General features: G+C 60.7%; 1 protein-coding gene across 4 annotated transcripts in view; it reads left to right on the forward strand.

Moving 5' to 3' along the window:
- ATP2B4 (ATPase plasma membrane Ca2+ transporting 4) overlaps nt 1-13,797 on the forward strand; it is a 42,248-nt gene that overhangs the window by 15,984 nt on the left and 12,467 nt on the right. For all 4 annotated transcript variants that reach the window (XM_065649481.1, XM_065649478.1, XM_065649480.1 and 1 more), the window contains exons 2-19: nt 850-1,301; nt 3,913-4,110; nt 4,798-5,055; nt 5,923-6,048; nt 6,169-6,294; nt 6,616-6,651; nt 8,207-8,368; nt 8,455-8,669; nt 8,761-9,003; nt 9,116-9,357; nt 9,654-9,888; nt 10,239-10,418; nt 10,689-10,776; nt 10,916-11,022; nt 11,800-11,991; nt 12,116-12,329; nt 12,743-12,954; nt 13,312-13,419. In XM_065649481.1, the coding sequence (XP_065505553.1) occupies nt 1,106-1,301; nt 3,913-4,110; nt 4,798-5,055; nt 5,923-6,048; nt 6,169-6,294; nt 6,616-6,651; nt 8,207-8,368; nt 8,455-8,669; nt 8,761-9,003; nt 9,116-9,357; nt 9,654-9,888; nt 10,239-10,418; nt 10,689-10,776; nt 10,916-11,022; nt 11,800-11,991; nt 12,116-12,329; nt 12,743-12,954; nt 13,312-13,419 (3,138 nt within the window). In that variant the 5' untranslated portion in view covers nt 850-1,105. The remainder of the gene's footprint in view (nt 1-849; nt 1,302-3,912; nt 4,111-4,797; nt 5,056-5,922; nt 6,049-6,168; nt 6,295-6,615; nt 6,652-8,206; nt 8,369-8,454; nt 8,670-8,760; nt 9,004-9,115; nt 9,358-9,653; nt 9,889-10,238; nt 10,419-10,688; nt 10,777-10,915; nt 11,023-11,799; nt 11,992-12,115; nt 12,330-12,742; nt 12,955-13,311; nt 13,420-13,797) is intronic.

Genomic DNA, 13,797 nt, shown 5'->3' on the forward strand with positions numbered 1-13,797 from the left:
CCTGTGCTCCTGGGAAGCAGCAATGGGCATTTTCCATCCTTCTGGTCTTGTCTGGCCACTTGCTCTGCCGCCTCTGAACCTCTGTCTCGGTGCTAATGCTGCATGAGTGGCCATTCCCCTTTTGTTATTCATTTATATTGCTCTAGGAAAGACTTTATTTTCTCGCCATAAAGAGCCTCCCTTGCAGGCTCTTTGCCTCAGCAATGCTGGAGAGGAGCTGGGAGCATCGCTGCTGGCAGCCGAGCTGGGGAGCGGAGCTGGAGGGCACCTTGGCCAAGAGAAAACCCTTTCCCCCTAGAAAACCCTTTCCCCCGGGGCCGTGCTGCTCCGCTGCTCCCTGCGTGTCCCGGTTCGCTCGGGGATGCTGCCCATACCTGCGGCAGCGCGGTGAGCCGGCGCTCCCGTCCGGGACAGCAGCCTGCTGAGGAAGCAGCTGTTTTCCGTTGCCGAGATGTATTTTTAAACTAAAGTGAACGGGAGCGTTTTTCTGGGCCGGGCAGCTGGGGGTTGAGTGAAGAACCACCTGGACACCCTTCCTGCCCGGCCCCGCGCGCTGCCGGAGCTGCGGCCGCTGGTTCTCCCCGCGGCACGGCCTGTGAAACACCCTGGGCCGTACCAAACCCGTCCGAGCTCCCTGCAGGGCCAACTTCTGCTCATCCAGGGTTTTTGGTCAGATCGTGCTAATCCCCGGGGCCGGGTGAACAAGCTGGTGCCTCCAAACCCCATTATTTCTGGTGGGTGCCCGCTCTCGGGTGCCGTCGCTCCTGCTCGCCCATCTCTTGGGGTGTGTGCGTTTAGTAACAGGCCTCCTAATGCCGGTATTTTTGTTTCCCATCCTTGTTTTTGCAGCTCCAGTTGCTGTGGTATCCAGGGAGCCCTCCTCCTTCTGTGGGAGATGCACGCTGGTCGTTGCTAAGGTCGCCTCCGCGGTAACATGCACATCCTGTTTACACCTTTATCCGGAGAAGTTGGGCTTGGTTAGAGGCACCCGCTGCACCTGGGCAGTCCCTGGGGAAGGGACCGCGCCGAGCATCCCCCCGCCGGACCCTCGAGGGAGGGCACTGAAGGAGCCGCCAGCCGGTGTCACCGTCACTGCACCGGCAAGATGACGAACAACGTGGCCGACCACCACCCCGCGAACTCGGTTGCTGAAGGCAACCATGAGGGGGACTTTGGTTGCTCCATGGTGGAGCTCAGGAACCTCATGGAGCTGAGGAGCGCCGAGGCGGTCGCCCGGCTCAACGACTCCTATGGCGGCGTGCAGAACATCTGCAAGAGGTTGAAGACGTCGCCAGTGGAAGGTAAGCGACTGTCCTGTGGTCCGCGAGGTGGGACCACCCGCTCGGGCCCGGCTGGTGCCTCCGGGCTGGAGCCGTGCGAGGTTCACACCACTGGCTGGAGGGTGGCGGCGCAAATCGCTCTCCTGGTGGAAATCGGAGCGTGGTCCTGTTGTGTCCATCGCAAGGCTTGTGGGAGACGGCTCCCTGCATCTCAACAGAATGGTCATTTAGAGTAGAGAAGGAGGAATAAAAAGAGAAGAAGCATCTTCCCTGGGGGTTGCCTTGAGGCGTAGCCCTGCATCCCTTGGGAGGATGGAGCGAGGCGGGATGCAGGGCTGACCACCCATAAGAGGGGTGCAGGGGGGGTTCCTTTCCACTGCCCCGCAGGTCAGCACCAGCCTTTCCCCTGGTTAATGACTTACAGCGCTAATGACAAGGCCATGTGCTGTCCGGGTGAGGGGGAGTGTAGAGGTTGGAGCGTGGCCGGGCACTGTGGAGCTCGTTTGCGGGCTGTCAGCATCTCGGCCGAGGGACGGCCAGCGCATCCCCAAGGGGGTCGCTGCTGGGGACGGGGACGTGCCTGCGGGCTCCCCGGGTCCATTGGGCTTCTCGAGCAGCCGGGGGAGTGTAAGGACCTGGCTGGGTGCTTCTGAGCATCCCAGGGCTGAGCGGTGGCAGCGATGCTTGCCTGCGGGTGGCAGGTCACTGTTGGGAGGCTTTGGTGGCAGGATGTCCCCTCTCCTCCCTATGGCCTGTGCTGGCCCTTTGGGACCCCTGTTTCGAGGGGAAAGTGCTGGGGCTCCCCGTGCTGCACCCCTTCCTTGGCACTCACAGCGGTATGGCGGGACAGAGCCCCTGCGTGCAGCACCGAGCGTTTCCTGGGGCTGGGGACGGCGCTGGCAGGATTTGGCTGTGCGGGATGGGGACGTGGCTGCCCCTGGCCCTGCAAACTCGCGGGTTATTATTAGTGCCGTAAGCTCGGGATTAGCGTGTTTCCCAGCTGTGAGCGGGACCGGGAAGGGGAGACAATATCGGGATGTCATTAGAGAAGGGGGGGCAGTCCCGGTGGAAATACCAAGTCCAGGGCGCAAAACAATGTGCGTGGCCCTGCCAAAGCGGGAGCGCGTTGTTCTGGGGGTGGGAGGAGAGGGGAGGGGGGCAGCGAACCCGAAAGGCTCTGCCTTGGCCTGTCCCTCCATCCCGAGCCGCTTCCAGCTTCTGGCTGGTGTTGCCGTATCTCATGTCCCCAGCGTGTCCCTGCCTCACCCTCTTGCTCCGGAGGCGAAGCTGCTTCGCCTGTCCCAAACCCCATCCTGTTGAGCCTAGAGATCAAAAAAGGCTTTGGAGGAGCCACATTTGCACCGTCTCATGCTCCGTGGCAGCATCCCGTGTGCGTCCTGCGGCACACGCCGTGTCCCCCCGGGCCCTGGTGCCGGCGTGAGTCATGCCGCGCTGCTTCACCATATTTTCCATCCGTCCCGCCGCAGACGTGGGGTGGGAAGAGTTCCCGCATGGGTTGGGCTCCGAGAGGCCGTTGGGGCTGGGAGATCCCGGGATCGTCACGCTGGGTGGGGACACCCGGGCTGCTCTGCCAGCGCGTCCCCTCCCTGCAGCCGCGGGGTGTTGTTGCAGCAGGAAAGGGGGTGCATGGGGGGCAGAATGGGATTCATCCCGCTGCTTCCCCCCGGCTGGGATGCAGTGGAGCTGGTGGGGAGGGCTCAGTCCCCGGGGGCAGTGCTGCCAGGCTGCTCCAGGCACCGGGCTGTGCGCGGTGCATCCCGGTGCATCGCGGGAGCTGGCAGCAGCCCCACGGCGTCTTAAGGTGGAGAGAGCGGGGGGTCGCTGTGGGGCTCGGTTGCTGCGGTGCTGGGCGGGGGAGGCCACTCTTACCTTGCACCCCATCAGCTTTTTAATGGCTTTAATGCAGGGGATGACCGGGGAGCCGGTGGGGGGGTGAATTGCCCTCTCCCATTGCTGGCCCCTGCCCTGGCATGGGAAGGCTGCTGTGCTTGCAGTCCCTGGCTACCTGGGGCAGGGCTCCCCCTTTTGCTCCCTCCTCTCCAAGGCTGCTGCATGCAGCCGGGGGGAGCAGCAGCCCAGCTCGGGGGTGTCCTGCCCCTCTCCTTGCTCTCACCCCCCCCGTTTTCCACAGGAGCAGCCCCATGTGCCCCCCCACCTGCCCACAGGGGCTGCCCTGGCTGCCCCAGACCCCGCGGCACGTCCGTGGGGCTCGGCCGAGCTCAGAGACGCTCCTGCTGCGCCCAGTCGCTCCGAGCGGCGGCGGCTCCTCTGAGCTGGCAGGAGCAGAGGGATCAGGTGGCTCCGGCAGCTCTGAGCGCCGCTCACGGTGCCAGATTTACGGCTAATTTGATGCAGCGTGTAAACAAGCCGGCCAGCGCCAACTGGCATTAACTGGCACTCGGGCGCTTCGCGAGGCTGCGGCAGCGGGGAGAGGCGGCTCGGCGTGCACGCTGTCCCCTGCCCCATGGTGACAGGAGCAAAGCCTTGGCTGCTCCTCGCCTGCACCTCGTGCACCCCGTGGAGCTGCTCCTTGCGGGGCTCCCACGGGTGCTGGTGGGGGCTGTGGGGCAGCCGGGGGGGTTTTCCTCATCTCCATCTCTCCCCGCTCCAGGCCTGTCCGGGAACCCAACCGACCTGGAGAAGAGGCGGCAGGTCTTCGGCCAGAATTTTATTCCTCCCAAAAAGGCCAAGACGTTCCTGCAGTTAGTGTGGGAGGCGCTCCAGGACGTCACGCTGATCATCTTGGAAATCGCAGCCATAATCTCCCTGGGCCTGTCTTTCTACCACCCTCCCGGCGGTGACAATGAATGTGAGTCCCTGTGGTCCCCACGGGGCGGTGGGGTGCTCGGGGGGACCCTGCCGGAGCAGGGCTTTGGGACAGGCGCTGTCTCCAGAAGGTCACCCCATTTGTCCCTCCACCCTGGAGCAGATGAGCTCACCCATCGGGTGGTGGTTTCTCCCCGTCCTTGGCCTGGTGCCACCCATCCCCAGGGACCTGCACCGATGGCCATGTCTGGACACAGTTGTCACCTCGACGTGGCTCAGAGCTGCTCCTTTCTGCTCCCCCAAAAGATGCTCAGAGACCAAGGGGTCCTCTCAGCCTTGACACCCCCTGTGTGACTGAGCAAGGGCGTTGGGCGAGTGTCCCCTCCGGGTCCCGGGGTCGCTGGAGCAGCCGGAGGTGCAGGGAGACGGTGACTCAGTGGAGGGTCACGCAGCGGAGGGCGGGCTGGGTGCTGCAACTGGAAATAGAAACCAGTTGTCCCAGCTCCCACCCCGGCTCTCTCAGCCCAACCTCTGCCAAAAATGAAAAGTGGGGGGGGGCTGGAGGGGAAAAAAAAGCCTCCGGGGATGTAAAAACGCTCTCGTGAGAGCAGGGGAAGCCCTTGGACCAGCTTGGGGAGGAGTAACTGTCTTCCAGGCTCTGCTCTGTGTGTGTTACTTGGGGAAAGCGGCTGTCTCTTTGTGCAAACGAGGTTTTTCCATCTGACCGCAGTGTGCGGCCAGTCGACGGGCGGCGTGGAGGACGAGGGCGAGTCGCAGGCCGGCTGGATCGAGGGGGCGGCGATCTTGTTTTCGGTGATCATTGTGGTGCTGGTGACCGCCTTCAATGACTGGAGCAAAGAGAAGCAATTCCGGGGCCTCCAGAGCCGCATCGAGCAGGAGCAGAAGTTCACGGTCATCCGCAAAGGGCAGGTCATCCAGATCCCGGTGGCTGAGATCGTGGTGGGAGACATCGCGCAGATCAAGTACGGTGAGTGGAGGTGGTGGTGGCTGGGTCTGTCGTACAATCACAGATGGTTTGGGCTGGAGGGACCTTCCCAGCCCCCCCAGGGCCCCCCCTGCCATGAGCAGGGACATCTGCACCAGCTCAGGTTGCTCAGAGCCCCGTCCAGCCTGGCCTGGGATGTCTCCAGGGATGGTTCATCCACCACCTCTCTGGCCAACCTGGGCCAGGCTCTCACCACCCTCAGGGCCAACAATTTCTTCCTCGTGACCAGCCTGAATCTCCCCTCCTTTAGTGGGAGCAGTGGGAGATGCTCCCGTGCAGGTGCTGGAGCTCCGCTCCCCTTGCTGCTTGCCACCCCGGAGCTGGAGCTCTGCACGCAGCTTTGTGTTGCTTTAGCAACCTGCTGGTGTCAAAAATGGCTCATTTTCACAACCATCTCCTTGTTGGTGAACACCTCCTTAGCAAGGAGATGTAGCTGTTGGGCTGCAGTAGGTCCTGCTCCTTGTTTACTGGGGGGCTGCTCGTCCTGTGCACCTCCCATCAGGAAGGAGGCTGGTCCAACACAGTGTTGATTTTCACACAGGGCGTTTTTCTGCCTGGGTGGGTGGCTGATGGAGTGGTGTAATGGTTTGGATATATTGGGAGGCTTTGAGAAGGACATGGTGTTGATTCGGTAAAACCAGGTAGGGGGAAGCACTGTCTGATTGAGAAAAAGGCCTTAAAAAATGTATTTGTACATCAGTGAAGATTTTGGAGCTACTTGATGTCATTTTTAATACCCATCTGTTGCTTTTCCGTCTGGATTTGGTGTGAGACTGAGTTCTGGGTCCTTTTGCTGACACACAAAGCCTCCTGTGCTGGGGCTGACCCTGGACCTTGCTCCTGTGCCAGGTGATCTCCTGCCAGCGGACGGGATCCTCATCCAGGGCAATGACCTGAAAATAGATGAGAGCTCGCTGACCGGGGAGTCAGACCAAGTCAAGAAATCGCTGGATAAAGACCCCATGCTGCTGTCGGGTGAGGATCCCGGGCTGGGTTTGTGCTGTCAAAGAGAGGGGGCCGCTCCAGGTTGCGGTGTTGGGGACGAGATGGGGGACCCACGTGTCCCATCTCACCGTGGCCACCCCGCTGTGCCAGGTACCCACGTGATGGAGGGCTCCGGCAGGATGGTGGTGACGGCCGTGGGCATCAACTCCCAGACTGGAATCATCTTCACTCTCTTGGGCGCGGGAGAAGGAGATGAGGAAAAGAAGGTGAAGAAAGGTAAGGAGATTTATCAAATCTGCTTTTTGCCTTTCTCCCTTTCCTGGGAAGCATCCGCCACTGTACAACAATCTACATCCACACGCGTGGCACACAGTTAGTGCCCGTGATGCAGGCAGGTATGGTGAGCTCTGGGGGGGGGATCCCTCCCTGCTGGCCCCAGCAGCGTGGGGACGGTGCTGCGTGGTGGCCAGAGGTGACAGACGCTGCCGGAGCAGCACGTGGCCCTTCGGAGCAGGGCTGTCCCCGGGCTGTCCCACCAGCCGGACGGTGAGCGGGGGTCCGTGTGCTCAGCCCCCCACCCTTTCTCTCTTTGAACAGGTAAAAAAACCGGAGCCCCTGAAAATCGCAACAAAGGTAACCAGCCTCTCCATCCTTTGAACCAGCACCACACTAACTACTGAGCATTCCTCCTTCCTTCCTTCTTCTCATCAGTCTGTGCTCTTTGCTGCTCCGGCGGGACTCTCGCCTCGTTGTCCTGGGAGAGGGTGCAATGGTTCCGTGGCCAGTGGCCCCGGCATGGCATCGCAGTGCCCCCTGGCCCCCACCGTGGGTGTGCGGAGCTGGGATGGGGCTGGCTGGTGTCCCTGCATGGGGCAAAGCCTTTGTGCAGGGAGGACAGGGCTCTTCCAGCAGCCTGGACTGCTGGCAGAGCATCCCTGTCTCGGGTGGAGTTGCATCCCTGTTGACACGAGCCGCAGCCGTGACCTGGTGGCTCTCAAGCCCTCGTGCCCACCAGGAACTGCGTGTTTGCAGGGTTTGTGTTTGGGCACGGCTCGGGGAGAGATGTGGGTCCCCTCCCGCTGTTCTTGTGCTGAAATGTCCCCTGGGGCTTGGCCAACGTGACAGTTGCACCCTCTCCTCCCATGGCCTCGACTCCGTGAGCGTCTCCTCGCCAGTGTTTCTCACCCTGTTCTTTGCAGGCTGTGGAGGAAGCCCATTTCTGCACCGCTCTCTCCACCTTTCTCTCTCTCTCTCTCTTTCTCTCTCCTCTCAGCAGTTTGAGTTTCCCTCCTTCCCGTCAGACTGTGTCCGGGTGCTTGTTTTGTCCGTGTTGGCTCTGTTGTAACCGTGGAAGTGTCCGATGTGGAGCTGCTGTGAGCTCTGGGGTGTCTCGAGCCATTGAGTGGTGTCAGCCAGGAGGGGACAGGTCCCGGGGTGTCCCTGGGCAGCTTTGGGGCCACCGCTGCTTCTCCAGCCCTGACGGCTGCGGAGGAGCCTCCTGGGGGGGATCCCACCTTCTCCAAAACTTCCAGCTGGCCTGGGTGGCCCTGGTGCAGACCTTAGCTGGACTAGACCATCTATAGCGACTGAAAGCCTGGTCCTAAAACTGTGGTGGACGGCTCAGGGCTGGGATTCAAGGAGCTGGCTCATCCCCCTTCAATCTCCATCTGAATTTCTAACCATACCCCTCCATCTCACCCTCTCAGCCGCTCCCCTGGCAAGTGATTCCTGCTGAGCTGCCCACGGGGTGTTGCGGAGGCACCGGGGGGAGTGGGGATGCTCATTGGAGACCGGGGGGACCGGAGTGTCTCTGGGCTCAGCCCAAAGTGCTCCCCATCTGCTGCAGGGTGTCAAGCAGCCCATGGGGAGGCTGGAGGTGACCTGTCCCCACCCCAAAGCCAGGCCAGGGTGTTTCTTGCAGCGCAGTGACCAGGGGTCACATCGCCAGTGTCAGCTCTGAGGATCCTGTATCCATGGGGCTGGGGTAGACGGCAGAAAACTGCCCCGTAGAGAGGTGGCAGGGCAGGGACACGAGGTTTCCGTGTGCTCAGACGCGTGTGTCGTCGGGAATGGTTCTTGTTCTGGGATTTCTCTCTCTCTCCCACCACCATCTCTCTCAGTGGTCTCCTACAGGTTTTCCCGGTCTCTCCTATTCACACGTGGTGTCTTGTTTTGCCCTGGGCTGTAGCTAAAACTCAGGATGGTGTGGCCTTAGAGATCCAGCCCCTGAAGAGCCAGGAAGGGGTGGAAAATGAGGAGAAAGAGAAGAAGAAGGTGAAGGTCCCCAAGAAGGAGAAGTCCGTGCTGCAAGGGAAGCTCACGCGCCTGGCGGTGCAGATTGGGAAGGCGGGTGAGTGGCCTCCGGCACAAGATGTCACCCAGTGGCACGGGGAGAAGGGACGGTCCCCTCACCTGCTGCTCTGTCCTGTCCCCCAGGGCTGATCATGTCGGCCATCACGGTCATCATCTTGGTGCTGTACTTCGTGATCGACACATTTGGGGTGCAGGGGCGGCCCTGGCTGGCAGAGTGCACCCCCATTTACATCCAGTACTTCGTCAAGTTCTTCATCATCGGTGTCACCGTGTTGGTGGTGGCTGTGCCCGAAGGGCTCCCGCTGGCCGTCACCATCTCCCTGGCCTATTCTGTGAAGGTGAGGCCACGGTGCAGCGGGGTCACCGGGTACATGATGGGGAAATTCAGGCTTTTGGTTCTGACCCTCCTGCTCGTGGTGCCTGTTGCAGAAAATGATGAAGGACAACAACCTCGTGAGACACTTGGATGCTTGCGAGACCATGGGCAACGCCACTGCCATCTGCTCGGACAAGACGGGCACGCTCACCATGAACCGCATGACCGTGGTGCAGGCCTACGTGGGGGACACCCACTACCGCCAGATCCCCGACCCCGAAGCCATCCTGCCCAAGGTCCTGGACCTCATCGTCAACGGCGTCGCCATCAACTCAGCCTACACATCCAAGATCCTGGTGAGTTGGAGGGCCACAACCTCATGTCTTCTGGCCTTCCCACTGCTGGCCATCTCTGCAGCTCCCATCCTCAGGCTCGGCATCACTTTTCCTTTCCCTCCTTCCCCTGCAGCCGCCCGAGAAGGAAGGGGGGCTTCCCCGGCAAGTGGGGAACAAGACGGAGTGCGCCCTGCTGGGCTTCGTGCTGGACCTGAAGCAGGATTACCAGGCTGTGCGCAACGAGGTGCCGGAGGAGAAGCTCTACAAGGTCTACACCTTCAACTCGGTGCGCAAGTCCATGAGCACGGTGGTGAAGAACGGCAACGGCGGCTTCCGCATGTACAGCAAGGGAGCCTCCGAGATCATCCTCCGCAAGTAACCGTCTTCCCTTGCTGCGTCGGTCCCCTCCCCGTCCCCCGGGCTTTGCGTTCTCCATGCACTGTGGAGCTGTTTTGGGGCGCTGTGGGGTGAAGGGTGCCCAGCCGCTGTGGAGCGGGGAGGTGAAATCGGGAGGTGCTGCTGTGCAAAGTGTAGAACTCTCTTAGGGTGGCTTTGGTAGAGCTGTAGGGAGCTGGGGAAAGGGGCTGTTTTGGGGCTGGGGAGCAGATCGCTGAGCTGACAGCATGTGCCACCACCCATCTCCCTCACCCTCCACCCCGGTCCTTCATTAGGTGCACCAGGATCCTGGACAAGAACGGAGACCCTCGGGTGTTCAAGGTGAAGGACCGGGATGAGATGGTGAAGAAGGTGATAGAGCCCATGGCCTGCCACGGCCTGCGCACCATCTGCCTGGCCTTCCGCGACTTCCCCGCCAATGCCGAGCCCGACTGGGACAGCGAGAACGAGATCCTGTCCGACCTGACCTGCATCGCCGTGGTGGGCATCGAGGACCCTGTGCGGCCAGAGGTACCAAACCCCGCGCTGCCCCCACCCCAGCCCCATGCCTGCGCCAGGAGCCCCTTTTCCTGCTGCTCAGGACCACGAGCCCCTTATGAAAGCAGAGCAGCTCCTCTGTCCATCCCTGCAGTGCCCCGCGCTGCCAGCTCCCTGCTGCGGGCGCTTCTCTCGCATACCTGGACAAAATGACCTGGTGCTGGGGCGTTTCCACCCAGACATTCCACCAGCTGCCACAGGGGGCTGTGCACAAGCCAGACCGGCTCCATGTGCAGTTGAAAGGTGTTTGGAGACACCACGTAGGGGTGCAGAACCGGGGTGCCCTGCCTGTCTGCCCCCCCAACTCTGTCCTTGTCCCCCAGGTGCCGGACGCCATCCTGAAATGCCAGCGTGCGGGGATCACTGTCCGGATGGTGACGGGGGACAACATCAACACTGCCCGCGCCATCGCCACCAAGTGTGGCATCCTGCTGCCCGGGGAGGACTTCTTGTGCCTGGAGGGGAAGGAGTTCAACCGGCTCATCCGCAACGAGAAGGGAGAGGTGGGGGAACAGCCCGAGTCCCGCTCTGCCGTGGGGGTGGGCGGCCGCTCCAATAGCCCCGGCGGTGCCAGGCGCTGAATCCCGCTGGGTTTTCCTTGGATAAACGCAGCTGGTCTCTCCACTTGCCGGGATCCTCAGCCAGAGCAGCCGCAGGGGTGTGCGGGTGTTTGGAGGCCAAGGCGCTGTCCTGTCCCGTTGGGGTTTGCTCTCCGGTGGGGCAGAAGGTTTTTGGGGGTCCTGTCCCTCTCTCACACGTGTCTTGTCTCGCAGGTGGAGCAGGAGCAGCTGGACAAAGTCTGGCCCAAGCTGCGGGTGCTGGCGCGCTCCTCCCCGACGGATAAGCACACGCTGGTGAAAGGTGGGTGCCCGCCAGCTCTCCAGCTGCTGCATCTCACTGGTGTCTCATTCTGCTCTGCCCGGCTGCCTTCACAGCATAATTCCTGCTGGGAGCCTGCCCATGGGGGTTATTTTCTCTGAACTGCTTGTCTCCATTTCAGGAATTATTGACAGCACCGTTGGTGACCAGAGGCAGGTGGTGGCGGTGACCGGGGATGGGACCAACGATGGCCCGGCTCTGAAGAAGGCAGACGTTGGCTTTGCCATGGTATGGGCAGGCGGTGGGTTTTCCCCGGGGGCGGCTCTTGCTCTCCAGGGTGAGAAACTAACGGCACACTTGGCTGTTCTCAACACTTAAAGTATTTCCATCTGAGATGGATCTTGCAAATTCCAAGGGAGCTTCTCCAGGAAAGCACCAGGGACCCAGCTCGTTTCAGGCGTCGCTTCGTTGCCTTTAATTACTGCAAAGCGAGCGCCTCTATGTGCCAGCGGTGAGAACCGCAGAGAGCCCAGCTCCTGCAGAGCAAACCGCGTCCCTCTGGGATGCTGCAGGTGACGCTGGGGGGGCTGTGGGGCTGCCATCCACTTCAGACGGGGTAGAAGGCACCAGGAGGGCACTGGGGCTTCAAGATGCCAAACTCTTTCTCTTATTTAGAGGCCACAGCTCTTCGTTGCAGCAGAGATGCCCAGGCAGGGATGCCTGTGTTCCCTGGCATAAGGAGGGCACTGTGTTTATAAGCCGTTTTCCAGCTTTGCTGCACTATGGTCCGTTCTGGGCACTTGGTGACAGGCTGTAAAGCTGCTGGTGGCTCAGAGCTGCACTCTGGAGCCCAGCCAGTGTCTGTCCTTGAAAGCTTCGCTGCTTTGGAGCCTCCGCTCCCTCGGGTGCATTGGTGCAGCCACAGCAGCACTCACCATCAAACGCAGGACTGGCAGCAGCTCCTCTGGCTCCGGGGGATTTTTCTGTTGGGGCTGTTTCTGGGCAGACAGCAAGCGTGGAGCTTACCCTGTGACTCACCCCATCGCTTTCTCCCTGCTCCTCAAGGGCATCGCGGGCACGGACGTGGCAAAGGAGGCTTCGGACATCATCCTGACGGACGACAACTTCACCAGCATCGTCAAGGCGGTGATGTGGGGACGCAATGTCTACGACAGCATCTCCAAGTTCCTGCAGTTCCAGCTGACCGTGAACGTCGTGGCCGTCATCGTGGCCTTCACGGGCGCCTGTATCACGCAGGTGCGGGGCCGTGGGGCTTGACGGGGGGAGAAGGGAGCTCCTGTGGGATGAGGAGTGATGAGAAGGGCAGTTTCAATGGTATAATGTGTTTTGTTTGGTTGGTTTTTTTCCCCTCTCTCTGCAGGACTCTCCCCTGAAGGCTGTGCAGATGCTGTGGGTGAACCTGATCATGGACACCTTCGCCTCCTTGGCCCTGGCCACGGAGCCCCCGTCCGAGTCCCTGCTGCTGCGCAAGCCCTACGGCCGCAACAAGCCGCTCATCTCACGCACCATGATGAAGAACATCCTGGGGCACGCCGTGTACCAGCTCACCATCATCTTCACGCTGCTTTTTGCAGGTGAACTCTCAGGCGCCACGGAACGGCAGGGGCAGAGGCAAGGGGCAGAGTCCCAGCCCCATTCCTCACCAATATTGGGGTCTCCTGCCTTGGCCAGGACAGAGCTTATTTAATCCTAGATGGGAATCGGAGGGCTGTTAAGGGAGAGAATTTACACTCAGGGTGTGGGGCTGCTCCAGACCTTGCTGGGTGCAGAGGCAGTTTTAGCCAGGGCAGCAGCTTTTCAACATTTTTAAGGAAATAAGGGCTCAGTGGGGTTAGCATGGGGGACTCCAGCTGGGTCAAGGGAGCTTCAGCAAGAGCCTGGGATCTAATTCCACCTCCAGCAGCGCAAAGCAGAAGCAAGGAGTGGGATCTCATTTTCTCTTCCCTGCCCTTCCTCATCCCCTCCCCAAAACGCCATGTCTGCTTAGGGGAGAAGTTTTTTGACATCGACAGTGGCCGAAATGCTCCGCTCCACTCCCCGCCCACCGAGCACTACACCATCGTCTTCAACACCTTCGTCATGATGCAGTTGTTCAATGAGATCAACGCGCGTAAGATCCACGGGGAGAGGAACGTCTTCGAGTCCATTTACCGCAACCCCATCTTCTGCACGGTGGTGCTGGGGACGTTTGCAGCTCAGGTGAGGCTGCGGGGACAAGCTGGTGGGGCTGGGAGGGGACCATGCTACAGGTAGGACCTGTAACCACTGCAGTCACTGCCCACAGCTCTGTCCTGTGTCCTTGTTCGTCTCTAGCAGCTTCTTGGTGATGCAAAACCTGAATATTGGGGTGCAGAGTATGTGGGGAGATGCCAGAGCCGGCTAGCCAGCGCACCTCTGGTGTCCTGGACAGTTCCTAGCCTAGATGTGAGGTCCTTGCTCCTCTTGTGATCCCAGGGAAGGGAAGAAAAGACGTGTGGCTCTAGGAGATGTCTTCATCCCGTGGCTGTGCAGCCTGTGGAGCTCCCCTTGGGTGACTCGTTCTCTCCTGTGCTGTAGATCATCATTGTGGAGTTTGGTGGGAAGCCCTTCAGCTGCTCCGGGCTCACCCTCAGCCAGTGGTTCTGGTGTATTTTTATTGGAGTGGGGGAGCTCCTCTGGGGCCAGGTAAGAGCCAGTCTGAAGAAAATGTAATTTGTTTCCATGCCCCAGTGTGTCCACAGCACAACCCGCCCTTCCCTTCCCACTGCCTCACTGCCCATCTTCTCCACAGTCTTTATTCCAGGCAGCTCTGGAAGGGGGTGATGCTCCATCCCAGTACCACAGCACCAGTGAGAACAGGAGCTCCCTGATTGACTCGTTCCCACCCTGCTATGGATGTGGCACATCCGTGGAATGATTTTGGTTGAAAGAGATCCTCAATATCATTGAATCCAACTGCTAACACAACCCATGTCCCTGAGAACCTCATCTCCGTCTGTCCAACCCCTCCAGGGATGGTGACTCCAGCACTGCCCTGGGCAGCCTGTTCCAATGCCCCACAGC

The sequence above is a fragment of the Caloenas nicobarica genome, chromosome 21 (genome assembly GCF_036013445.1).
Source record: "Caloenas nicobarica isolate bCalNic1 chromosome 21, bCalNic1.hap1, whole genome shotgun sequence".
Lineage (NCBI taxonomy): Eukaryota > Metazoa > Chordata > Aves > Columbiformes > Columbidae > Caloenas > Caloenas nicobarica.